The sequence below is a fragment of the Canis aureus genome, chromosome 6 (assembly GCF_053574225.1).
Source record: "Canis aureus isolate CA01 chromosome 6, VMU_Caureus_v.1.0, whole genome shotgun sequence".
Lineage (NCBI taxonomy): Eukaryota > Metazoa > Chordata > Mammalia > Carnivora > Canidae > Canis > Canis aureus.
In genome coordinates this window covers 11,345,805-11,373,182 of record NC_135616.1, presented here as the reverse complement: position 1 = coordinate 11,373,182, position 27,378 = coordinate 11,345,805, and the positions used below count along the sequence as shown (strand labels likewise).

At 38.1% G+C, this 27,378-nt stretch overlaps 1 protein-coding gene across 6 annotated transcripts in view; it reads right to left on the bottom strand.

Moving 5' to 3' along the window:
• The window catches only part of LPIN2 (lipin 2), an 81,028-nt gene that overhangs the window by 23,378 nt on the left and 30,272 nt on the right, over positions 1-27,378 (bottom strand). For all 6 annotated transcript variants that reach the window (XM_077900173.1, XM_077900171.1, XM_077900174.1 and 3 more), the window contains 3 exons: positions 13,076-13,276; positions 6,443-6,538; positions 3,158-3,468 (listed from right to left, as the gene is read on the bottom strand). In XM_077900173.1, coding sequence (XP_077756299.1) covers positions 3,158-3,468; positions 6,443-6,538; positions 13,076-13,267 — 599 coding nt within the window. In that variant the 5' untranslated portion in view covers positions 13,268-13,276. The remainder of the gene's footprint in view (positions 1-3,157; positions 3,469-6,442; positions 6,539-13,075; positions 13,277-27,378) is intronic.

Below are 27,378 nucleotides of genomic sequence, written 5' to 3'. Positions count from 1 at the left end.
TATAAGAGATAAATGGGGTTGCTAACTACCATGACCAAAGATCACTAACTCTGTAAACAATGTCTATCCTCAGCCTTACCACAGTATTGGTCAATTAATTTCAGTATGGCTAATGGTCTCAGTTTGCTTTTGGATATAGGGCATTTCCCATAGAAGATAACATGGTAGGACTGAAAGGAGCCCTAAAATGTTTCTCTGTCTACTGTGTCAGAAATAAAGGGGAGGTGGTGCCTGAGTGATCAGTTGGCTAAGGGTCTATTGACCTCAGCTCAGGTCTTGAACTTAGAGTTGTGAGTTCAGGCCCCACACTGAGCTCCATGCTGGGTGTGCAGCCTACTTTAAAAAAAGAAAAGAAACGAAAAAGAAATGAAGGGGAGAAAACGCAGACTGTAAGATTCCTGTCACCAAAGAAGAACATGGAGGGTTCTCCAGAAGCCAGTTATTGATCAGGAGATGAAGTATGCAGCCTCAGGGCAACAGATGCTGTTTATAAAAAGTCTTATGCTCCCTGTACCTAGTTTCCAGATATAACTTACAAACATGTCTGCTTTGGGGGATTAAAAAAGAGACTCCTTTCTGATGATGTAGTCTTAATTCTCCATTTTTAACAGTGCTGGGATTGTGCTAGAGCACCATCCAATTTGACAAGTCTCTTCCCTCCAAAAGACTACTCAGCCTAGGTGCAATGTTTTTAATACACATACACTAATATAGTCATTCCATCTTCTGGAAGGACAAACAAGGCTTCTATGCTATATACAAGCCAAAGTCTATCTTGAGGGAGAGACTTAATAGGTATAGTTTACACAAAGCTCAGTATAGTTTCAGGCTCTCCAATTTTCACCAATGTGTCTCTTTTAGCTGTGCAATAGCAATCTGCTTTAAAGAATGATTTCATCTCTCACCTGCTTCCTTCAAGGAGCCTCAATTAACCTTAATTCTATTCCATCGAAATTCTTGAAAAGCAGAGAGAATGCTATTTAAATAGAATGTTATTTATTAAATTAAAATAAAAACCAATTTAAGAGGGCACCTGGATGGGTCAGGTGGTTAAGCGGCTGCCTTCAGCTCAGGTCATGATCTCAGGGTCCTGGGATTGAACCAGCAAGACTGGCTCCCTGCTTAGTAAGGAGTCTTCTCCCTCTCACTTCTGCCCTCATCTCCCTACCCCCTGGCTCATGCCCTCTCTCTCAAATAAGTAAACAAAATCTTTAAAAAACAAAACAAAACCAATTTTAGATGTTTCTCTGGAAACACAATTTTTCTTAAGTGTAGGGGCCCGAGCAGGGGAAGATATTTGAAAGTTGTAAACTTCCCAACCCCACCTAATTTCTAGGTTGCACAACTGCAAAAGCAGTTGACTTTCCATTCTTTTTTCTCTGATTCTTTAACCTGTTTAATGTACTGTTAACACTTCTGATCCTAAGTATCTCCCCCCACCAGTTATTTTAGAATCTAGATACTGAGCTGGAAGGGGCCTTGCTAACCGTGTAGTTTAACTCTTATTTTATAGATTAAGAAATAAAGGCCCAGGATGCCTGGGTGGCTCAGGTGATTAAACATTTGACTCCATTTCAGCTGAGGTCATGATCTTAGGGTCATAAGACTGAGCCTGTGCTCAGTGGGGAAATCTGCTTCTCCTCCCTCTGCATGCTTGCTCTTTCAAATAAATAAATAAATAAATCTTACAAGAAACAAGGGCCCAGACCAGAGTTACAAAGTAACTGCTGTTCTACAATCCAAAACATAATGGGCCTCATCTTCTAGCTTTCAGCTCAGAGCTTACTTCAGTATACATCTGACCTGAATTCCCTTAACTGTTCTATTTTGTCCTTTTTTTAAAGTCCTGATTTCTGTTGGCTACATAATTAAGCAGATCCTGTTTTAAAGAAATTTTAGGAAAGAGCTCCTCCAAGTGGCAGTACCAATGATCCATGGTAATCTAAAGAAAAAGCAAACCACCAAGCTCCTGAAAATTATTACAATGCCCTAGTTCTAAGTGCATTCAGACATGCCTGCTTACCAAGCAAGCAAGGTTCTGGCTCAAAGAGAAAGTGGACAACCATTTGTAACTGTCAACCAAATCAGTACTCTGACAGATTTGGCTAACTCAGCCTTTTTGTACAATCTGGAAAAGTATGGCATGCACTAATATTTTTGTGATGCATTCACTTACAACACTCATTTATAAAATTCCTTTAGAATAATGATTCTTGTGCATTTAGTAGGCAATTGAATATGTTTTAGAAATATTTTAACTTCCTAAATTGAAGCTGCAGATTGTTCCAGAATTCTAAACTTTGTTCAACTGTGTTATAATAAAGGATACATGTCATTAAACTTTGAAGGCAAAGAGTTACTTCAGGTCCTTTCTGGTGGATCTTGGAAGAACTGCAAGTAGAACTTTAGGGTCACTTGTGGGCAGCAACTTCTTGTCCAATGCTCATCAATAAAGTAAACCACCCTGCCGACACACACATGATCCTCTTTTCCAATGCCAGAGCAACCACTGAACAGGTCTAAGTTAACCTTTTAAAAATCAAAATCTTGAACAAAAAAATATATGTTTTAGCCCCAACTTATACCTTTTAAACCTTAGGCACTGCTGACTTGAAAACTGCCATATATTTTCAAGTTCTTCTACTGAGCTGGTAAATAAGAAGTAATCAAGATTTCTCACTTAATGACAAAAAGCCTCCATTCCTCTTCAACTTACTAGGAACATTTTTGTGATAAACTCAAAATAACTCTAAACTTCTCAGAAATAGGTGAGATACCAAGACCAGGACCCCACCGAGTGGAGATATACACTTAAGGGAGCCCCAGGGCCAAGTCACTAATTCAGATCTTCTTTGTGACCTGTAATTCATTTGGCTTTTGGAAACCTACTGGATGGAAAGATATGCACTGCTGGTCTGCTCCAAGTGACATTTTATACCACAGCAGGATGTCTGATGGCAAATTTTATAGAATAGCAGAAAAGAGAAAGGAAAATGCCTCTTGCACTGATTCCACAATAAACTGACCTGGGGAAAAACAAATCCAAACTTCACCCTGAGGATCCATAGAAGAAACAGCAACTTGCCATACCTGAGCTCTGCCCAAGCTCCTGCATAAAGCACACACAGATGCCCCGCACTTGCACAAAGAGCCCTACCTTGCTGACTGGGCCGCCTTGTCATCATCAGAGCTCATTTCCACATCCACAGTATCCTCTGCAGCAGGGGAGGCAGGGGAAGCATTTTGGTCTTCCTTCTTACTATCCTGTTTGCATTTCTTTCTCCTTCGTTTTTTCTTTTTCACAGAACTTGAAGTGAAAACTGTTTCTGTTTCCAAGATGTGTGAGATATCTGAACTCTGAGATGGTCTTTCATTTCCACCAGATTTCACCAAAGGAGCATCCATATCTTTAAAGAACTGGTCTTCAGTAGGAATTGGTGAGGTGGCAAGGTAGGCAGGAAGTTTTTCCTTAAAGAGAACATGGAAAAAGAAAAGTCCACAACAAGTGGACAAAGAACCAAAAACAATAATGAACTCTTTGTGTATCTAAATTCACAGTGGCAGAAAGAATACACAGTCCCTAAGTAAGAAGAGTGTCTTATACTGAACTATGGCACTGCCCAGTCTACTCTGAATAGGCCTTTACCCTGGTACACACAAATAGTTCGTTTGGTCCATCTAACTGAATGTATTTGAAGGAATCGATATACCAAATTAGCACAAACCCACAACAACTGTAATTAAAGCACAGCCAAGTAAACTCTCTGTAAAGGGAAGTTCAAAGCGGCAGCAGCATTCTACAGAGGCAATACAAAGCATTCTGTCAAGAACTTACGAAGAACAGTAGTAACAGGGAAATAAGAAGGCAGGGATCTGGAACATCCCATCAGATGGGGGCAGCAGGACAGGTAAGTGAAGTGAGAATCTATGGTAAAATCTGTGTTTGCTAAATTAAATGAGGGTGGAGGAAGGTGAGTAAAATAGACAATACCCTGTTAACAAATGAAATTAGTGGATTTTAAAATTGCAATGTATTTAAGACAGACTTTTAGGAATTCAAATGACGAAAATAAGACCCAAACTCATGGGATGCCTGGGTGGCTCAGTCGGCTAAGCATCCCGCTCTTGATTTCAGCTCAGGTTATGATCTCAGCGGACTGGGATCGAAATCCACACTGGGCTCTATGATCAGCAGGGACTGTGCTTGAGATTCTCCCTCCCTCTTTCTCTGTTCCATGCCGCTAGCTTGTGTGTGCACACACACTAATTAATAAATATATCTTTAAAAATAAATTAAGTAATTAAACTTGTAGTTTAATATCAAATAAATAAATGATCATTTGGTGTTCAGAAAATTAACTTCTTAGTCACTGACTTCATCCCTTTGTATCATGGGGAAATGGAAGATATGTAATAGAGGTATAAATTAACCTCAAATAACTTAAAATTTTCGAAAGTTTTTACATAATCCTGAAAATGAGTGAGTTTCCATAATTGTTCTAAATCAAGCTTTTGAATTTGGCTTTGGTAGACATATTACACCAAAGCCAAAATTTTGTTTATCCAAGCAAAATTTACGTTCACCAGCAATATATACTTACAGAGAAACTGTGACAATAGGATATTATTCAGCATGCCCCCACGGCACCCAAGTGAGGGGCTGTGGTCTCTGACTTTTGGGGCCTTTTAATTCAATGGTCCTTGTTATAAATAAAGTTTACTGGTGCTTCTTAAAAGTTATGTGGTCTCTGGTGGTGTTTCCTAGTTCTGTTATAGCCCTGTTTGTAATGTGTGGGGTGGGCGGATGAAACAACCTAAATCTCTGTAAGCATTAGATGGTTAAACCATTAGATGGTGCCTTCATACTATGGATGACTGGGCAACTACCAAAAGGACAGGGAAAGATCTAGAACTACTGGCTTGAAAAGGATGCTGACAATATACAGTTTAGATGAGCAAAGTTTAAGAGAAATAAAAATGTAAATAAATGGAAGCCAGATGAGTTTTGGTAATGTCTATTCCCTTTAAACTATAAACTCTTGTAGGTTATTTTGATTAAAAAAAAAAAAAAAAAACTATAAACTCCTAAGAGGGTGGGGGCATGTTATATTCAATAGTACATGACATCGAGTAGTAATTTCAATGCTGTTGGTGAATTAACTTTTTTTCATTTTAAGGAGAAGTACACTATTCTAAAGAGAATGTGAACAATTTGATGATACATGAATAGAAAAAAGAGGCTAGAAAGTTGACACTCTTCAAGTTAACCTTGCTAAGTATAGTTATAAATGGAATCATCAGAACTAACCACGAGAACCAGATAACAAATGATCAATAACCCAGTCCTCTCACTTGTTTATATAAAACCTAATCAATCACTGCTCTGAAATACACGATTTTAAGGAACAGATCAAAACACATCAAAAATATTTATTCTTGTGATAACTCATTTACTGTTTCATTCTGCCTTTTGCTTCAGTCTCTATCCAGGTAAAACTTTGCTCAGGCCAAGTAAACACAAACAAGGTAATATAAAAACAAGTAATTAAGGTACTGGAAAAAATACTGGTCTGGAAAGGTTCCCTTTCATAATCAAATTTTGTAATGCTGCTCTACATATTGACATATAAATTGTTGGCTTCTCTCTAAATTAAAAATGATGAAGGATCTCATTCTGCTATTTTTTGTGACATTTTTTTCTTTGTGAATTTTATGACATCCAACGAGCAGTTCCATCTTCAAAACCCTCAAAAGTAATCCTGTATCCTTAATAACTTGAAGGCTGTCATTTTTGCTAAGATTTTAATCTTTGTGCTAAAAGCTGTAACGAAGCCTCTTCTAAGATCCACGTTAACTCCATTAAGAACTGTTTACCACCATTCACATCAGTAGATGGGGGTGGGTAAACAAACTGCTCTTTAACCGAAAGAAGCCAAACATGTAATAATCATTTAAAAAGATATAGGCCAATTAATTCAAATCTTTTGAGACCATAATAAACTAACTCACAAGACTATTCAAGGTTAGAGATCCAACATCCCTAAACAAAATGGTAAATACGTTTTCCAAGTTTAAAGGTCACATGTACAAATACACAGCCTGTAGAGATACACCTTCATTATTTAGGTGGAACTGAGAGTATTCAAGTCAAGGTGTAAACTCTAATAAATACTAAATAAGAAAGCTCACTAAATACAGAAAAAGAGCAAGTGCAAAGGTCTTCTACATGCTCTCTGTACCCTGACACTTGGTGTGAAGAAAAGTTCCTCACTCCTCTAGCTCCTTTCTGACAACTTAGCACTTCAGTCTAAAACTAAAACTTGTTTAACCTGCAACAATCATCTCTATAACCATGAAAACTGCTGAACATTATTTCTGTTTTGGGACAGGTCCTGGAGGCCTGAATACAATCTGCAAAGTGGATGTAACCCACTAGACTTACATATTCCTCTTCAGTCTCCTCCACAAAGAAAGCTTCCCCATTGTCACCCAATTTCATGTGAAGATCCACTGCATCGCCATTGATTTCTATATCAATCTAAGAGGACAAATAAAGTGTGATTTAGTATTAAAACTTTCATTGAAGCTAAACCAAACCTAAATTCTGGGTTCTCAAGCCAAACTTAGTACTGAGGTTCCTAGACTGACAGTCCCAGAGAAAACACTGCTACTCGCCCTAAATACCATCCTACCCTAAAGAACTAACCAGACCCTGGGGCAGGAAGGGGATGGATTAACAGGGTATGGAAAGAAAATGTCTTATCATCTATTTTTAGAACATAAAATGTTTTACTTAATTTCCCAAATGGCATAAAATAGGGGAAATATTATCAATAAGCATTTGAGCACTTTCAGAGTTCTAGCACAGACAGGCCTTACCTGGCATGGCTCAGAAAAACTTACACATTTCAGTTACTGTGGTATGTTAACTGTAACTTTCTGTAACTGCAGAAAGTACAAACTTCACTGCCTGCTCTTTTGTCTACAAATCACTAAATAAAAACAGATGCCCATCATGATCGGTAATCTATCATATCACTTTTCAAAGTCTGTTGGTTCTATTGGTGACTAGTCAAAGCATATATGTTATTTGATTCAGACACAGACAGCAAAGCTTATAGTTCTAGTTGTCTTCTTGTCTCCCACTGAAAAACCCATGTGACATTTTATAAAAATGGATAATTAAGAGGAAACTAGCCAAGATCAAAGTGCAACCTAATGAAAAGTAATATTACTAGAAGTAAAATAGAATAGCTGACTTAGGAATGGTGACCCTGCTACCATTGGAAAGTCTCAAAATGTACAACCAGAGAATGTAGTAAAAGTTAGCTTATCTACACAAAGGAGGAAAGTGGCTGTGACAAAAGGATGAAGATGGCTTAGAGGAAGTGATACAGGAAAAAAACTTCACATTGAAGGAACTCTCAGATATACTTCATGACATCAAATGTTCCAAAGAGGAAAACCTGAAAGCTGATCCAAACTATATGATAATCTGCCAAAACAAAGAAAAGATGCTTGTTCCATATCTTAAGTTTTACATTAAGAAGATAAGCATTGTTCAAACCAACTATCTTGGTAAGTTATTTTATAAAGAAATACGACACTTTAGTTCTCCAAGTTTCTAATGTTTTAAATTGTGACATAGTAAACATCATTTTACTATTTTTCATTCTTATATATTTATAACCGACAGAAATGTTTAAAGGTTTGTAAAAATCATAGAAACACCCTAATTTTTCTCAATTATTAAGTTTGCTTTGCATGGTTTCAGCTTGCTCAGTCATGTCAATGATTTGTACTACCATGCAAAGAACTGTTTATATAGAATATTAACTACTTATCACTTAAAAATAATGTAATTTATTCATCTGTAGATTGTGAATATCTTTAAATACTTTATAATAAATGAATATTAACTTCCAAACTTTTTTTAGAATTTTTTTTTTTTTTTTTTTTTTGTATGAGAAAGAATACGCAAAAGCACTCAAGGATGAGCAGGGAAGAGTCAGAGGGAGAAACATACTCCTTGCTGAGCATGGAACCTGACATGAGGCTCAATCCCAGGACTCTGAGATTATGACCTGAGCCGAAGGTAAATGCTTAACTAACTGAGCTACCTAGGCGGTCCCCAACTTTCAAAACTCTTACAGATAAACTTGTAAACTCCAGTTAAGACTGGTTCAGGGGACATAAAAACTAAAATACAGAAAAATCTAATATAGATATAAATAGAGCAGTCCACAATCTAAGTGTACTTAGCTTTGCAAGGCCCCTATGGTGAGAACAACTGCATGGTCTGTTGGGTTTTTCCCAGTGAGGACCAATTATCCCTTCTGACACTGAGTGTTGGGTCACATCAGGTCATTGGAGGTCATTAGTTGACATATGTTGTTGAAATACTTGTTATAAAAATCCTATATATATATAACCACACTGAAGGGTAAGGAATATAACCACACTGAAGGATAAGGAAGAAAACTAATCTAAGTGGAAAATGGCATTTTGACTAAATATTCTAAGTCTAAAGACAAAAAGAAGTACAAACCAATCCTGTAGTAATTTTTTTAAACAAATCAGAGGTAAGGGTTAGCAGTTCTGAAACTATTTTATGTGTATTCTAGGACTTAATAAGTAAACATATTGTAGATAACAAGAGGCATGTTTCTCATTGTCAGAGAAATAAGGTACGAATAAGGAGATGAAGAGGAACCTTCTGGTGATAAATTGGAATCAGTGGGAACTCATGATTTTTACAGATGAAGGTGTGTATATCTCTGTTTGTAGATTTTTCCAGCTCTGCCCAATGACAAGTCCTAGGAGCAATGACACCTTAATTAATAATGAGCACATCTAGTGACTAGATTCTTTGTTTCTAGATAGTATTCTCTATTAAGAGGAACCACCATTCCTCAGAGAAACAATATAACTACAGGTAAAGTAGATTCTTCTGGAATAGCTTATGGTGTCAAAAAATAAGGAACTGCTTAAAAAATGACAAGAGCATTTCAAAAAACTCAATTTGAGGAACCAAACCCAGGACAATGTGAGCAACTAAATAATGATAATAACAGATTATAACTCACAGAGTAAAATTAACATTCAGAAGTTCATACTGATTTAAATAATTGAATAAACAAGAGAGAAGGAAAACTTTTTGATACAGTAGTATTTCAATTAATAAATGCACTAGGAAGGATGGAAACAGAAAATGATTTGGTAAACACCACAGTAATAATAATTTAGCAAACACCCCAGTAATAATTGTTGCCTGCTGATTCATCAGTGTATGGTAAAATTCTTGGGTGGAAGTATGATAGAAAACCGGGTGCAAGTCTCCCAAATTTCTTCCCACAAAGAAATTCATAGTGGAGAATCCCAGCACACACTATCGACGTAGGGACCAACGTTGTTAACGTCACCAGTAATCAGACATGGCACCATGACTGGTTTCCTGAGATGATGCACTGAGAAGGGCATACTATCACTCTGTTATTCTTCCCCAAATGAAAAAACATCAGACAAACTGAGGGATAATCTACATAATAACTATCTGTATTCTTCTGTACTCTTCAAAAATCAAGGTTGTAAGTAAAGACAGAATGGTTAGAGAATATAGGTGAAAGCAATGAGAGACCCTGGATAGGATCACAGACAAAAAGACGACAGCAGTGGAAATCTGGCATACTCATTTTGATGTACTACTCCTTGTAACTTGGTATCTAAAACAATACTCTCATCTATATAGTCATATTTCCTACCCTGTAGCTTAAAGTTGTTCAACATATATGACTGAGATGTTGAAACAGAATTGATTTACTTTTTAGAATTACTGGCTTGTAGGAGTGCCTGGGTGGCTTAAGAGGTTAAGTTGCCAACTCTTGATTTCAGCTTACATCATGATCTCAGGGTCCTGGAATGGGGCCCCACTTTGGGCTCCATGCTCAGTGGGGAGTCAGTCTGAGATGGTCTCTCCCCCTCTGTCTCTCCCTCTGCCAGTGCTCTCTCTCTAAAATAAATAAAATTTCAAAAAGAAAAGAAAAACAATACTGGCTGTAGCAGGCCCGTTCTGGCATGCCATTCTTCAGGTAAGGGGAGTTCTCTGGGAATCTAGTCATCCTCTATTTCAGACCATCTGTTTCAGGTGAGGCTTCACAGTAAGGAGGTTGGGCTGCTGTCTAAGCCAAGCCAATCAGTATATTCCACCCCAGCTATAGTGACTGCTCTGCAAGATATATGTGACCCAAGTCTGACAGGGAGGCTAAAGACTGACACTTCTGTAGGAAGAAACGGGTCTCTACTAGGTTGCTGAGTTCCTGGGAAGTAAGTCTGCAGGTATTGTGGCATCTTGCATCAGAGAGCGTATGCGCGTGCGCGCGCGCACACACACACACACACACACAAAGGGAGGGAGGGCTGAGAGGTGGGAGGAATAAGAGTTCTGGTAACACCCTCAGATTCTAAATAAAGCCCTGATAACTTCAAATGCTCCTAGACTTTAGTTATGCAAGCCAATAAATTCCCTTTTTTGCTTAAGCTAATTGCAAGGTGGACTTTTGTCACCTACAGTGGAAACTTCCTGTCTAATACACTGGGTTATTTAACTTCAGTAAGTAAGTAAATCATTAGTTTTGTGTTAAATCAACAAAATTAATATTTAAAAAGTATCAACTGCAGGTTTACCTTCTGAAATTCAATTCCTGAGTTACGAAGTATACTGGGAATATTGTGTCCTATTTGATAGAACAGATCAATGGCAGTGGGAAAATTAGTATATTCTTAACTCCCTAACCAGAGGCTTTAAGGTGATTATGATTCCAAGTCCAAGTCTACCACTTCATAGGTGTCACCATAATCGGGGTCTTAGTTTAAAATCAATGAATAGCTTGCCGTAATCCAAACTGACCTAAAATAAGATTTAATCCAAATTGCCTGAGTATCTCAAGGGAGACAAGGTTTCAGTTTTACTGTCATAGGAAAGCTGTGTTTTGGTTAAATAGCCAAATTTCCTCCCAAATATATCCTTTTGGATTTCTGGGATACTATTGCCAAGAAGTAATTTTCTCTTTTCCCATGTCTTATGGATAGATTCCTATTAAAATCCAAGGTTTTTGGTTTTTAAAATTTGTTTATTCATGAGAGACACAGAAAGAGATGCAGAGACATAGGCTGAGGGAGCAGGCTCCCTGCAGGGAGCCCAATGTGGGACTCGATCCCAGGACCCTGGGAGCACGATTTGAGCCAAGGCAGACACTCAACTTCTGGGCCACCCAGACATCTCTAAAATCCAAGAGTTTGATAAGGCATTTAACCCAATCATTTGGGCAGCCTTGTACAGACACTGTACCTCTTAATTAGAGGCAAAAATCATGTAGAAAGAGGTTTGTCTGTCCAGATACTATTTACAGATACACAAATGCTCACATATACGTTAGCCTGCAGATTCCATTCTGAAAGGCCAGAAGACTTAACTAATCTGCTGATCAAAAAAACTCAGATCACAGAAAAACAAAAGTGCCATATCAGCCATTTTATGAATCAATCTTTGCACAGCTCATGGCAAGTTTCAGTGCATAAACAGTCTGGTACAGATTCTCCTAGAGCAGATAAAGTCTGAAAGTACTACAGGTTAGTGTTACTGGCAAGAAATAAAAAATTCCAAGAAGCTAACCTGTGGCTGAACACTCTTTTGCAATGGAATGTTTCCAAGTTACTAAAAGAACTGCAACTGGTTTTGGTTTCCAAAGGGTGACTGAACACAGGCCAGACCTCACAAACCCTGCCACCTGGCAACGTGGCTCTCCAGTGGAAAACTGATTTATAACACCTAAAAGAAAAAGATGTGTTTTGGCAGCGGGGAGGATAACTAGCTGTGTGAAAATTCATGAACATTTTCTTCCATTCTCAAATAACCTAAGTTTAATTAAAATAGAGAGAAACTTCTATTTTAAAGAATAAGATTGCCTATGTAAAATAGCCAAAATCTGAAAATAGATGTTTCCAACTTATGCCAGTGGTCCTCTAACATATAGTTCTATGCTCCAATATGGTGTGGATCTTTCATCGTGCTTTAAAATCCTGACAAAATCTCCCTATATTGTTCAGGTAGATTATGTGGGGTAGGAGTAGAAAGAAAACTACTACTATGTACCCGCAAGGTTTTATTATACCAGCTCAGAATTCTATTTATTTATTTATTTTTTATTTATTTATGATAGTCACAGAGAGAGAAAGAGAGAGAGACAGAGACAGAGACATAGGCGAGGGAGAAGCAGGCTCCATGCACCGGGAGCCCGACGTGGGATTGGATCCCGGGTCTCCAGGATCACGCCCTGGGCCAAAGGCAGGTGCTAAACCGCTGTGCCACCTAGGGATCCCCAGCTCAGAATTCTAATTCGACTGACATCAAATACATTAACAAGTCTTCCCATTGCTGCATTACTTGAAGGAGAGAGGATGTAGGAAAAAGGCAAACCAACACAAATTATTTTCTTTCTGAATGAATTTTCCCCATAGTAAATAAAAGCCAATAAGCCTATGGCCTGTAGGTTTGCATTTAGTAAGATACAGAGACAAGTCCTGGTATCACTAACAAAATTTAGATACAAATAAGATTTAACAGCTTTGTCAAAACAAATTTGGCATTAATTTTGTTTAAATAAATGTAATGTATTCCTGATTACATCAGTCTATTCCATTCACAAATGGTACAAAGGCACTGCCCTAAATACTTTAAAGTGCTGTATAAGGTAAAGAAATTTTCTAAAGACATCTAACCTTTCCCATTTATAATCTCAGTTTCTCTATTTTGTTCTTCTGAGTTGCAACAGATAAGATTATCAAGATAATTTTCAGCCTTTCTCCCTCTTGGAGAGACTTTCTATAGTAAGGCTTATATTCAGCAGCAATTTCAAAACAATACATAAAGGTTGACTTCTCAGACCATTACCTTCAACATCATACAGGGCACCTCCCCTTCCACCCAAAAAAAGCCCAGAGAGCACAAAAGAACAATTTATTATTTTATTATGTAATCTTTCACCCTCCTTGAGAACAAGTTGTCCTCTGCACTTACCACTTTCTCTTTGGATCTCAGGACCCCCAGCTTCCCAAACCGAACGTGGAAAGGTGAACACTGATAGGTGCCATCCTGCTGCCGCACCACAATGACATCGATGCACCCAGACAAAGTGGCTTGGTTAATGCCCTTGTAGAGTTCCTTCACAGTGACAATCACCTGCCCAGCCAGCTGTCCTACATAATTCATGGTTTGAAACTATAACGACAAGAAAAAAAAATTAGGTAAGATAGTAACAATGAATGTGAATCTAATGACAGAGAAAAAACACTAATACTTGAAAGTATATTGCACATTTATCATATTACATATTATTATTAACCTTGCTGATTTCGAACCAATTAGTCTCACGCTACCACTGTTTTTACACATTTCTATGCAAAGAACAAAATCAGATGTGGTCCTCTTTTGTATCTTGAGAGGCTGTCCCAGCCAGGGCCCTCACACATGCGTAAGTTCCTTTTACTTTTCCATCATCACGGATCCTGCCAGCTGCCAGTATGGGAAATTTCCCCCTAAAGTTTAGAATCTGCACAGAACCACCAAAGAACACAGACTACCACCACTGCCCTCTTGCCCAAGAGCCCTGGGAACATGGGGCAACTGCATTCACCTTGACCACAGCAGCCAAGCAGAAAAAATGACCAATGACCACCTCCAGAAGAAATCGGAGAACAGGCTGTTTCTACTGAAGACAAATAAGTGAAATGCATTTTTCTATGAAACTATTAATAGAATATGGTTCAGAGACGGGTTAGGTTAAATAAACCCTGGGTGGGGGGGAAAAAAAAAAAACCCTGGGTGAGGTAGATTAGCCTAACCTATTTATAACATTACTTTTATCAAAAATTCCCTCAATACTTGAACACAACTCACTGGAACATTTTCATGTTCTATAAAGCACAAAAAAGGCTCAACCATAATTAACTAGTCAAAATCAGAACCACTAGGCTATGAAGAACTCCTCCTTTGAAAGGGTCAAAGAAAGACAGGAGTGTGCACCTGACCAGGGCTGAGGGACAAGAGGAAACACTTCCTCTGTGCCCCACAGTCATGTGGCTATAGCCAGGACTGTTTTTTTGTTTTTTTGTTTTTTTTTTTACCTGACCAACAAGTTGGGGAGCCCACCATATAGTATGTGTTGAGGATTAGTGGGGAAGTCTCCTTGAATCTCTCAACTCTTTTACTAATTAGAAAAAAAAACAGGTCTTCTCCAGTCTTAAGGTTGTAAAATCTTATCTCCAGTTATCAAATACCACACCATATTTCATTCACCAGACACTGATACCCTTAGTATTATGTCAAAGCACAATTCAGCAAGTCATTCTCCTGGGGACAGGAGGGACAAAGACCAAACAAGAGATCCTCCACAGCTCTGGCTAATCCAGAAGCCAACTTTTACTCAGAGAACAGACAGATTATTCCCCAGGTCATTCATCACAAGTACGGTTGTCTCTTTAAACTCAGTTTTTCAGGAACCTTAAGCTCAAAGTCACATGCTCAGAAAAGTAACTCAGAAAAGAGCTCATATTCATCATATTCTGTGTTGTCAGAAGTCCAAAGCCAAACTGAGAGAAAGAATGTTACTTCATCAGGAAAACTCTGGGGCCTTCCAGGACATCTGCCTCCAGAGAAATTCCCCCATCTCCTTAAAGATGAGTGAGTGCCTGCTGGCAGTACCCAGATTCCACTCAACATTTTTTCTCCTCTTATACAGAGATGAACATGTCATCAAGACCTATCCGTTTTACACCATTAAGCACAGCCACAATAATTTTAACCTAGAAAAAAACTTTTGAATATTTTAAAGCTAATGTTATCGTGGCCTCAAAATGTATCTACAGAAGAGATGACTTTGAGGATGTAAACTAGCAGCAAACCTTACTACTAAATGAGGTAGTATCCTTTACAAAATAGTTACAAGTTGGTGTGATTTTGGTTTTAGAGTAATTCTTTTTTTTTTTTTTTAAGATTTTATTTATTTATTCATGAGAGACACACAGAGAGAGAGAGGGGCAGAGAAACAGGCAGAGGGAGAAGCAGGCTCCATGCAGGGAGCCCAACGTGGGACTCGATCCAGGGGCTCCAGGATCAGGCCCTGGGCTGAAGGTGGCACTGAACCGCTGAGCCACCTGGGCTGCCCTAGAGTAATTCATTTTATAAGGCTAAATTAAGCAAGTGTTCAATAATGATTTCTTCAGTGAATAAAGGAATCATGATCAAGTGAACCATCAATAATAAGGGAAAAAGAGAAATGTGTAGGGAGGAAATATTGTTTCATCAGAATATTCATATTACAACTCATTTTTAAAAATTAACTTTTTATTTTGCAGTGACTGCAGACTCCCATGCATGTAGTTTTAAGAAATAATAGAAAGAGATCCCATGTATCCTTTAAACCAACTTCCCCCAATGGCAACACCTCGCAAAATTCTAGTGCAATATCACAATCAGGATATCAACACTGATTCAGTTAAAATGCAAAACATTTCCATCATCACAAAGATTTATCCTACTGGACTTTTTAAGCCACACCCAGCCACTTCCATCACTCTCTCCTTAATCCCTGGTAATCACTTATTGGTTCTTCATTTCTGTTACTTTTGTCATTTTTAAGAAAGTTATACAAATGGAATCATATGGTATATAATCTTTTGTGATTGCCTTTTCCCACTTATATTGCTATGGAGATTCATCCAGGTTGTTGCATGTATTACGTTCATATTCTATAAGTAATATATGTTCACAACATGCTTTTGGCTTGTTACAGCATGTATGTTAATCAGCACAACAAATATAGCCAATCTTTGTATTACTGCTTGACAGATTGGTAGCAATTAAAGAGTTTTATTACAAATTTTTAAAAACCATAACTTATAATTACACATATTCTTTTCTTAAAAGAAACCAAAAAATGGTAACTTTAAGCATCTCCAATTCAGCCATAAAACAAGTCTCATAAACTAATCATGTAATGAGCTTACATCAACTAGAGGCTTTAATAAGATCCATAATTAAGTATAACTATTATCTATTCAAAATTATTTTAATTACCATGGTTAAAAGATATGCTGTTATACAAGAAAGCCTATTGTGTACATGCCAGTTGCTAAATGTAGAAAAATATAGGTTATCAAATGATTGGTTTCCTCTTAGCAGATATAAAATAATTCTGTTTATATTATGAAGGCTGGGAAAACCAAAGTAAAGGGAGTCCTGCTGCTGTAACATTCACTAACCTGGGAATGAGGGGCATACTTCCACAATGAGGGGCATTCTAACCTGGGGGACAGGGCTCCCTCATGGTTAGGTTTGGAGGAAAAGCAGCTAATTGTTGTATGTATGATAACATTAAACAGCTTTTTTTTTTTTTTTTTTTTTTAATTAATGAGGGACACAGAGAGAGAGGCAGAGACCTAGGCAGAGGGAGAAGCAGGCTCCCTGAGAGGAGCCCGATGCGGAACTCAATCCAGGGACTCCGGGATCACACCCTGAGTCAGAGGCAGATGCTCAACCGCTGAGCCACCCAGGCATCCCTAAACAACTTCTTTTTAAAGCATTATCTAGCACCACAAAACTTCACTCCTACATGTCCACCCCAGCACTACCCATAATAAAGCCAAGAACAAATTCAGGCCTCTGATACCTGTCCGGTTCAACACCTGGGAAAGCAGGACAGGGGCAGAAAGATAATCAAGTAACCCAGTCACATGTCGAGGATACACCTCACTGAAGACAATACCGTTTGAAATAAAACAAAGATTTAAAAATATAGCAAAATAATATACACTGTAAATTATTCATTATAGTCAGTGGTGAGAAAAAAAAACAGAAGAGAAAATAAATTCAAGAACAGACAGGGACCGAGAACAAGACAGAGGGACGCAGAAAGAGACAGATGAAAATTCAGAAAAAAAGCAAAGACAGAATAAGAATACATACATAATCAGAAAGCAGAAGGACATAAAGATGCCTATACAGAAAAAACAATGTGGAACTGAAGGATGTTCACAGAGCAGCATCCCTATCTTCAGGCTCACAAGCACAAATCAAATCATTAACTGATTCTTAGAACTGAAAATATTTACTGAGTAGAGACTTTCAACAAATACCAAAAGCACTTCTGGCACATCCCTGAAATATGTTAATCATCACAGTACCAGCATCTAATTTTTTGAGAACTTAGTATGTACCAAATTCTTAATTCTTTTTAAAGGCATAGGAAGAGGAAATGCAGAGAGAGAGAATCTCAAGCAGAGCGAGAGCTCCATCTCAGGATCCTGAGATCATGACCTGCGCCGTAATCAAGAGTAAGATGCTTACCAACTGAGCCATGTGCCCCACCATATACCAAATTCTTAAGCATATACACATGCATTATCTCAGAACCACCTTATGAATCAGTAAATATTATTTCTATTTTTAAAGATAATAAAATTAGGGCTTAAAAAGGTTACGTATTGTGATGGACTGTTTGTGTCTCTTCCTCAAATTCATATATTGAAGCCTCAAAGTGATGGTATTTGGGGGTGGAGCCTTTGGGAGGTAATCGGGTTTAGATGAGGTCAAGAGGGTGGGACCTCCATGATGGGATTAAATGTTCTCATAAGAAGAGAGACTTAGAGGGCAGCCCCAGTGGCTCAGCAGTTTGGCACCGCCTTCGGCCCAGGGTGTGATCCTGACGATCTGGGAGAGTCCCATGTCCGGCTCCCTGCATGGAATCTGCTTTTCTGCCTGCCTCCCCCCACCCCCTTTCTGTATCTCTCATGAATAAATAAATAAAATCTTTAAAATAAAAAAAAAAAAAGAGAGAGACTAGAGCTCATGTTTTCACCTACTACGGGAGGAAACAGAGAGAAAGTGGTTGTGTTCAAGCCATGAAGAGGGCCCTCATTAGGAATTAAATTGGCCAGCACCTTATCTCAGACTTCCAGCCCCTAAAACTGAGAAATAAATATTTAAACCACCCAGTCTGTGGTATTTTGTTATAGCAGCCTGAGCTAAGACAAGTATCTTCTCAAACATAATTGCCATACTGTTTTTCAATGTTGGAATACTTCACTCACTTCTTCCACCAAGTTCGTAACTGTATCAGACAGCCCCAGTTACTCTGTCCACTAGAACTCACAATGAATATGTGCCACTCTCTTCTAAATGATACCATTATACACCAAAGAGTTTGTTGTACAATTGTAACTAGGTCTTATCTATTCTGGGCTAAGCATTTTTCTTCCTTAAAATATCTAAAATGACTGGGTTTACTTTCACTTTTATGACAAACTGGAGAACTTTCTTTTAATGGAAGATCCAAAACTAGACACAGTGGCACAGGCTGGCCTAACTGACGGTATATACAATATATAGTTTGTTTAGGTGCAGGCACTGGCTCCCATGGGCTATGTTAAATGCTGGGAGCTCCCAAGACAGGGAGGCACTTACTGATCACTAAACTAAAAATGGAAGGAATCAAAAGACAGTAATTAACTAAGATACTTATTAGAAACCAATTGGCCCCTATGCACAAAACTCAACAGACTAAATCAGTCTTTCATAAATGAAATTCAATAGTGTCCACTATCCAATTTTTCTTATCAAATATTTTAAAGTAAATATACACTAGTATCTGGAATAAATGAATAGCTTTCAAGATTCAATTATTTACCCAAAGTTTAAAGATTTGCTCAGCAGCTTTTCCTGAGCATCAAGGAAACTAAATAAACCATCATGATATATAATAGAGATTTATTAAATGGAGTCCATCAGTAAATCAGTTCAGGTAGAGATCCTCTTCCTATAAAAACTGCCCCAAGTTATTTAAAGGTGTTATGTTCAATCAAAAATAATTTTTGCTAAGGAAAAGATATAGGAACTATTAAAATACAATTTCTAAATTTTTATCAATAGAAAAATGGATACATTCCAAACCACTCATATATATCATCAAAATCTATTTCTTAAGTATCTATTCAATACATACTGTTATTACTAGTTAGCGGTACTACTAATAACAAACACTACAGTTATTATAATTATTATAATGTCCATTATATGCCAAGTGCTATGTAAACCTGTACATTAGCTCCATTTTCACCAGTATCTGGAGTTTAGTATCAATATCCCCATTTATATGAGGAAACAGGTTCAGCAGTGTTCAATGTCACCACACTAAGTGGTGAAGCTGACATTAAACTCAAGTCTGATTCTAGAGCCTATGTCCTTAACTGCATCTCTAAGGGACAGAAATGCTCTAAGCACTGATCCTAAAAGCACTGATGAGACTCCTCAGATTTCTTTTTACAAGTGAGCTGCTTTTAGCAACTGGAATATTATTTTTACTTAATGCTAAGTGGTCCTTCCAAGTCTCCTCTGCACGCTATCACAAGAGGTAGCAATGACTACTAACTCTCTCCTGTTAGGTCTGTATTTCAAGATTAGGAAGTGGACTTCCTGGGAGATCACGTGTGGTCAGGGCTTGTGGAGAGAGATGAACAGCTTTTAACCAAGAACCTGACCTTAATATTCTGTCTAACCTTCTGCTCACAGATGTGAACAGAAACTTCTAGATACTTCAAGAAACAAACACCAGAATACTGTTGCCTTGTACAAACTCCAGCTTACACCTATGCTCCTAGACCAAACTCTTTCAGGCATCCAAGCTTATATTCTGCCCTAAGTAGCATTTAGTATTTTCCAAGAACCTTCTCAAACATACTTCATTTGATCTACAAAAAGAGAATTTAGGTTATGTAAGGCAGACATTTTTGCTTTCATTTTACACTTAGACTGAGACAAAAGGTATTTACTTTTGTCCCTTACTATTCACCAGAACCCAGCTGTACTGTGACTCAGGGTCCCAACCTTCTTGCTACTTCCCACAGTACCTTAAATCATGGCGCTCTCAAGGTCAACTGGTAGCTCTAAGGGCAAGAGATCTCAGGTCTAAACTCTAGTTGTACTTGAGACCCTACAGTTCTCCAGGAATTCCAGAGTCTCTTAAAGGTAGCCAAACATGAACCTGGAGGGCACCATCAGCTGAGAACTTTTACTTCTTTTAAAGTAGGAGATGAAAGGCAGCAATGGCAGACACAGTAGCACCTGCTGCAAGCTGCTCCCTGGTCTGGGAGGTCAGACATATGCAAAAAAGTCCCCCAGAGGACTTGCCCACATCCTGTCAAGACATTTTCTAAAACATTTACTCTATGCCCAGCAGACACAATGGAGATCACAAAGAACTAAATGAGGTTACAACTTCACTAGACATATGTAATGGAAAACTATACAAAATAGTGCTATCTCTGAGTGACAATAGACAACTGACACTAAGCCTAACAACCTCAGTCTTCCTGGAGAAGCCACTCTTGGTTGGTCATTTAAATTCAAATAAATGCCTTATTTTGTACCACTCAGCCTTTTATCCTCCATCATAACAAAACGCTAATTTGTTTTCCTTATTTTATAATTAGTTGCCTATTAACTGATTTATAAAATAAGAAACAGGAAATAGCCACAGTGCAAGGAACAGCCCCTGCCCTGGGTGAGGGAAGAGCCTTACCCCAGAGCTCCAAAATAGATAGTTCACTAAGGCTCATTTGATTTCCCTGAAACTGAAGTCCATGAGGAAATGCTGACAGCTGCGCATCTAAAATGCACTGCCCTGAAGTCTCAAGATCATAGCAGGTCCCCTTCTTTCCTGCAGCTACTGAAACAGGACTCTCCTTCATTTCTAGGACCATTTAGTGCACGGTACAGAATCTGTAAACTAAAATCCAGTGTTTCTGTGCTGTACAAACTGTACAAACAATTCAAACAAGGGACAGCACAGCTCTAAAGGCAGAAGAAGTGCAGAGGAAACAGAATCAGCAGGATTTGTGACAGACCCAAGGCGATGCTAAGGGAAAGGAAGCAGCTGGCTAGGATCACACCACAATTTCTAGACAGAGGTAGAAATATATCTGGCACACAGTTGGGATTCAGTAAATATTGCTGAATGAATGGATAAACCAACTTACATATGGAAACAGAAAGCGCTGACTTGGGGAACTTTCTATTAAGGTTGAACTTTAAGAATTTTTACTTATTGCATTGGTTTAAGATTTTGTGTTATGAAAATTATCCTTAACAGTTTTTTTAAATGCACATCTTCTTGAAGTTTAATAATTGATTATGAAGATGAGCCAGGTTAGGGAAGCATAGTTCCATGGAAAAGCAAGAGATCCTATGATAAAATTCCATGCCCATTTTTGCTACCTCTAAAATCAGTCTGTCATAAAATGAACTACAAGAAGGCTTAAAGTCTTGGATGCTGTCTTGCAATCTTTCTTCAGATAAGATATACAGGGGAATTCTAGAAATCTTTCTGAGCTCGTGTCTAGCTCAGAAGATTCTTTCCTGAGACAAAGATTTATCCAGGATGAGGTTTTCTTTGGAGGATCTGGGGTTCTAGTCAGTTATCTATTATGAGCTTGCTTCTTTTTTTTTTTTTTAAAGATTTTATTTATTTATTCATGAGAGAGACAGAGAGAGAGGCAGAGACACAGGCAGAGGGAGAAGCAGGCTCCCCATGGGGAGCCCAATGCAGGACTTGATACTAGAACCTCAGGATCATGACCTGAGCCTAAGGCAGACGCTCAACCACTGAGCCATCAGGTGCCCCATGAGCTGTTTTTTTAAAGAAGAACCCTACCATTTTCACTGTTTGAAGGCACAGTCAGGGACCATTTTAGATCTAACCAACTTTTTTCCTGCTAAGTGAAGAAAATTGCCAAGGACCACACTATAGGTTAGTATTTCCAAAGAGTAGTCCTATGAGCATCTATAATAGAATCAAGTTTCGGTGCTTAAGAATGTACATTCTCAGACCTCTCAATTCAGACATAGAACACTGGAAGTGAGGTCTTAAGGACTGGTTATCCATGATTCTGATAGGCATCCAGGTTTGGGAACTAACTCAGTCTCATTTGTCTTCCCAGTCTTGATTCAGCTTGAGAAAACCTCAGTTGTTACAGGCTGAAGTATGTATCCTGACCTTTAAGGTATACCTATTATTACCTTGACATGTAACACAAATTAAATAGACCTTGAATTTCATACATTTTAATAAACAGCTGACCTGATCATTTTATAAAACTTAAATTCTAGGACTGGCAGCAGTTCTGTCAACATTTTTAAAAGATTTTTAAGTAATCTCTACACCCAACATGGGGCTCGAACTCAAGACCCTGAGATCAAGAGTTGCATGCTCTGCCAACTGAGCCAGCCAGGCACCCCTCATTTATAAAAAAAATTCTGATCTGGGAAGATTGCTCTCCTAGCAGTTCATTCCCTAATTACAACCTAATACTATGCAATATCACCCTTCAGGATAGATAGGTGAAAAGATGAAATTTTCTGATCCAATATTCTGATTTTGGAATTTGAACAGACCATGATGCTATATCAGAGGGTAATAATAAGGCTAAATCAGAGGGTAATAATAAGGCTCCCTGCATCACAATGATTTCATCTCTAACTCCCCCCCGCCCACCCCCCCCCAAAAAAAAGGGTTAACTCTCTAGTAACCACATCTGTGCTTTGGGACTCAGGCCTTAGCACCAGCTGACTGATGGGGTAGGGAGATCTCTGACCCAGATAGATATTCTTGAAGTGTGTATGGAGAGCCAAAGCGACAAGAAATTAGCTGGGCTGAGTTACTTGAGCAATAATCTAGAAGACCTACCACCTCAAGACACTGAGATGCCACACAGCCCCAGCGCCTTGCCCTCTCATCACTTCTCTGACTCATGAGTGATCATAAGTTTCTCTGTTTGCTTGGCAGGTTCAGAGTCCATTTCTGATGTTTATCAATAAATGACTTAAATACAGATAGGCTGATACTGATTCTAACCTGATAAAGCCATCTCTCTATAACCCACCACAACCCCCAACCCCCAAAAACACCCTGAGAAAACTAGTGAAAGCCTCCTCCCCTGAACTCAGACTTTTTTTTTAATGGACAGTCCACACACAATGTTAATTTCAAGTGTGCAACATAGTGATTTGACAATTAAGCTTGGCTGGTGAGTCGATAAATTCAGATTTCTAATCTCACAACATATTCTCTTCAAGGAAGTTTGCAAGCACAGATTTCTGCTTACAGGGCTCACTTCTCTATGATTTCATCATGCTCACTATCTCCAAAGTGGATGAATAATTATCTTGGCCTGAGTAAGGTTGAAAAAAGGGAAGACAACTTTGCCACCACAGCAAAATACATAATTTTTTCCCTGAGTGGTGGCCCCAAATTTTAATCAAACATCTGCTTTGGCTTTTCAGCAGGTACAACTGAAGGAAGGACTGTAATACCTATCTCATCTTCAAAAATAATCAATTCCCCACTTTTCACCCCAGTCACTGACCTAATAATTTTCAGAACATCCTCCAAAATCCAATCTAAGTTTTCTTCTCAATCTATCCAACTAATATTGTTGGCTGTTAATCTAATATTTTATAAGAGGAACAAGGAAGTTTTAGTCTTCCTGGATGAAGATGAGATGGGAATAAAGTATGCCCACAACAGATATGAACACAGGACAATGCAAAAGAAAATCAAAAAGAGATGGGGTGAGGAGGCATGGGCTCAATGGGTGAGAAGAAAGCAGAAAAGTAACAAGGTCTGTGGCTATGTGCATCCAAGTCACCTCATCCTGCCCTTTCTCTACCACAGCACATAAGGACCCATCACACTTCAGGCATTTGTTTATCCACCTCCAAGCTCTAAGTTCTGACAGAGAAAGAAGTGTTGTAGGCTTCACCGTCTCCCCAAAGCCCAGCCCAGTGCCTAGCAATGAGATGTTCTTACTAAGCATTTTTGGATCCATGAATGTATGAATCGATGAATGCAAGATCTAGTGAACAGAATCAGCAAGGAGATGGAGAAATATACACTATGTTTTGTACTGTAACCTAAATAAATTCAAAATGTAAGTGAAGATATATGTGTATAAATATTCACACAGCCACACATTAAGAAAAATGCCCAGAAAGGTGAGGGCAACCCAATGTTCCAAAACCAATGCTCAGGTATTCTGAAACCAATGCTTTTCTCCAGATGCTGGTTAAGACTTCACAGAGAAAAACTTGCATAAATCTAGTGCATGTGACTGACAATTAAAAATGACACACACCTCCGATGGATAAACAAAAACATATCCTTCCAAGAATAAATGACATCTGTGCAGATCGCTCTGAAGAACACTGAGCAGCCCTAGAGCAACTTATAGAAGAGACCACTTGCTGGCCTATCAGGGAGAGTCAGTGTGGGGAAGTCAGCTGAGGCAGAGGTGAGGTGGAATCTGACAATGATCATACCATGACCAAAGACTATTACAGAAAACAGCATGAAACAGAACTTAGGTTATCATTTCCTAATAGTGACTCTACTTACAGGAAAATACCCAACATTAGAATTCTATAATGCACAGCCTTCAAAGTAAACAGCTGGTAGCAATAGTTTCATTTTTCTAGTGCTCAGCAATGTAACAAAATATTCACTTTTGTAAGCAACAGAATTGGCATAGAGCAAGGAAAACTAAATGTTCAATTTTACACATCTTTAGATTTCACTATGCATAATGAAGTATGTTCCTTGAGTAGATCCTAAAGTGGCTAAGCAGCACACTAGGTAAAGTGGGCCCTACCTACTTACCTCATCCTGCATCTCACTCCTGTGACCGAAATCATTTCAAACTATGGCAGCTCTATAAAATTAACAGTTCTTATATTTCTCTTTGTCATTCCTCCCTTCACTTCCCGAATTACAGGATAATGCCTTGAAACTAAAGGCAATTCTGATAATTTAGTTCATATTTTTTCCTGTCATGCCTAAAACATGCCCATAATATGTCACCTTCCCAGGTACATAAGGTGACATATTATGTTACAGGGGACATATAAACTGGAGACTAGAAAGAAACATAGAAGTGAAATCATTAAGAAGTGTAATGCATTTAAGATTCTATTTATAGTTAATCAGGAAAGACATTCAACTATTAGTCAACATCAGTCTAATGGTTATGCCTATCAGCATATAAAAACTTCTGGCTAAATGCTCATGCCAAGTCCAATGTGAAATGCAATTTTAAAATTTCAAACAGCTATACCTTGAACTATTCAAAATCAATTCTTTTCTTAAAAAATGAAGGTGTACTTTACATGGACTAAAATTAACCCTTTTCTAGGGTATAGTTTTAACCATACAATCATGTAATGACCACCATAATTAAAACATAGAACTAGATCCTTTCCCAAGATGCCCTCATACCTCTTTGTAGTCCATGTTTTTCCCCCCATCCCCTGCCAACCACCGATCTATTTTCTGTTCTATAATTTTTGCCTTTTCCAGAATGTCACATAAGTGAAACTAGATAGCATATAGTCTTTTGACTTGGCTTCTTTTACTTAGCATAATAATGTATTTGAGACTAATCGATATTGTTTGAGGTATCAGCATTTTGTCTCCTGGTGTTAAGTACATAGTATCCTACAACATGAATATTCCAAAGTTCCTTTATCCATCTACCAGCTGAAAGATACCTCGGTTGTTTCCATTTTTTGGCAATTAAAAATAAAGCCACCAAAAACGTTTGTGTACAGGCTTTTGTGTGAACATAGTTTCATTTCATTTGGGTAAATAACTTAGGAGTGGGACTGCTTTAAATCTATTTTTGCAAGGTTGCTTTGCAGCTACTGTTTTTAAAGTTTCTTCAGTATATTCAGAAGAGTTTGCTATTAAAATAAATCCCTCTTTAAATTATTTTACAAAGTGGCAATAATTTAATTGTTTTAGAAGTCTGGATTTTTCTATGTGGGAGTTGCTTAAAATAGAGATTCACTTACACTGGTGGAAATTCAAACTCTTTACTCACACTGTAACTTTTTAAACTATGCATATCCTTGAAAAAAAACACATACACCCTAACCTACAATTCAGATGTTTTATTCCATATTCTTCCTAGTGTTAGCCATGGGAAAATGAGGAAAAAAGAGGAGAGGGCAATAACATTTATCCCTTCCAAATGACACTGTATATACCTCATCTCATTTAATCCTCACCATCAGCTGAGGTAAATGCCGTGTGCACTGTACTGGCAAGAACACTGGGCTCACAGAAGACAAGCAATTTATACGGAGCCAACAGTTAGCCGGTGACACACAGACACAAGCTCAGGTATGTCTGCCCCCAAAAGCCCGAGCTCTTTACTGTATCTTGGGACCATAAGCTCCTAAAAACACTAATGCTAAGTTTATGTAATGTTCAGGGCCATGTGTAAGTAGGAATTTCCCAAGTGCTTTTAGAAGGCCATGATGACTCTTCCACATGCTATCTATCATACGTGAAAAATGGTAAGCTTTTTATTATGAGTAGTCCTGAAGGTATGACTACATTATAGTCATAAACATATGTTTTAAGGAACATGTTTTCATCCTACACCTTACAGGGTAAGACAACTCTGTGGCTAACCTATTTTGGTAGTGATCTCTGATAATCATAAGCAACTATAACATAAAATAGGAAATCTGTTTGGCTCACTTTCACATATGAAAGGCACACAATCTGAACAGGTTTCTACGGAAACCATGTTATTCTTCCAATGATGACTATCACTTTAGTCCACCCATTGGTAGGATACAATTTCCTCTGAAACATTCTGACTTTATTTGAAGTTCTTTCTATTTATTCACTGACCTAGATGTCAGGAATTGACATCATAACTCTGGCAGTTGAAGTAATAGCCGTGAGACTGGGAACAAATAAACATGTTCCTCTAGTTTGTAGATCTAGGGAAAGACATGTTAAACTTAATTTATCTTCCTCTCATGCCCCTCCCCAAAACCTCAGTTAATATCACAGATGAATTAAGTTGACAATTTGAAATTCCCTCAAATCTCCATTATATACTTAAATTACATACTTAACCCTGGTTAAGTTCAGGTAGGAACATCCCAGATGAATTAGTCCAGTAGGATGTGAAGGTCACTGCACCTACTTTAATTTTACAGCTACTAACTTAACAAGCACCTGCAGGCCTCAAGTTCACAGTCTAAACATCCTCAACAACTAAAGGCTGAAAGGTTTATTATCAAGTTTGATAGACCAAGTACCTACCTTAGAAAGAATACTGTGCTTTAGAAAAAGAATGCAGACTGCCTTATCAAAAAGAAGATAACTCAAGGATTAAAATAAATTTGGCTTTAGTGAAATTGTGAACCTTTTGTCATTTGAGTGGGTTGTGTATATACTAATATACACATGGCCTCCCTGT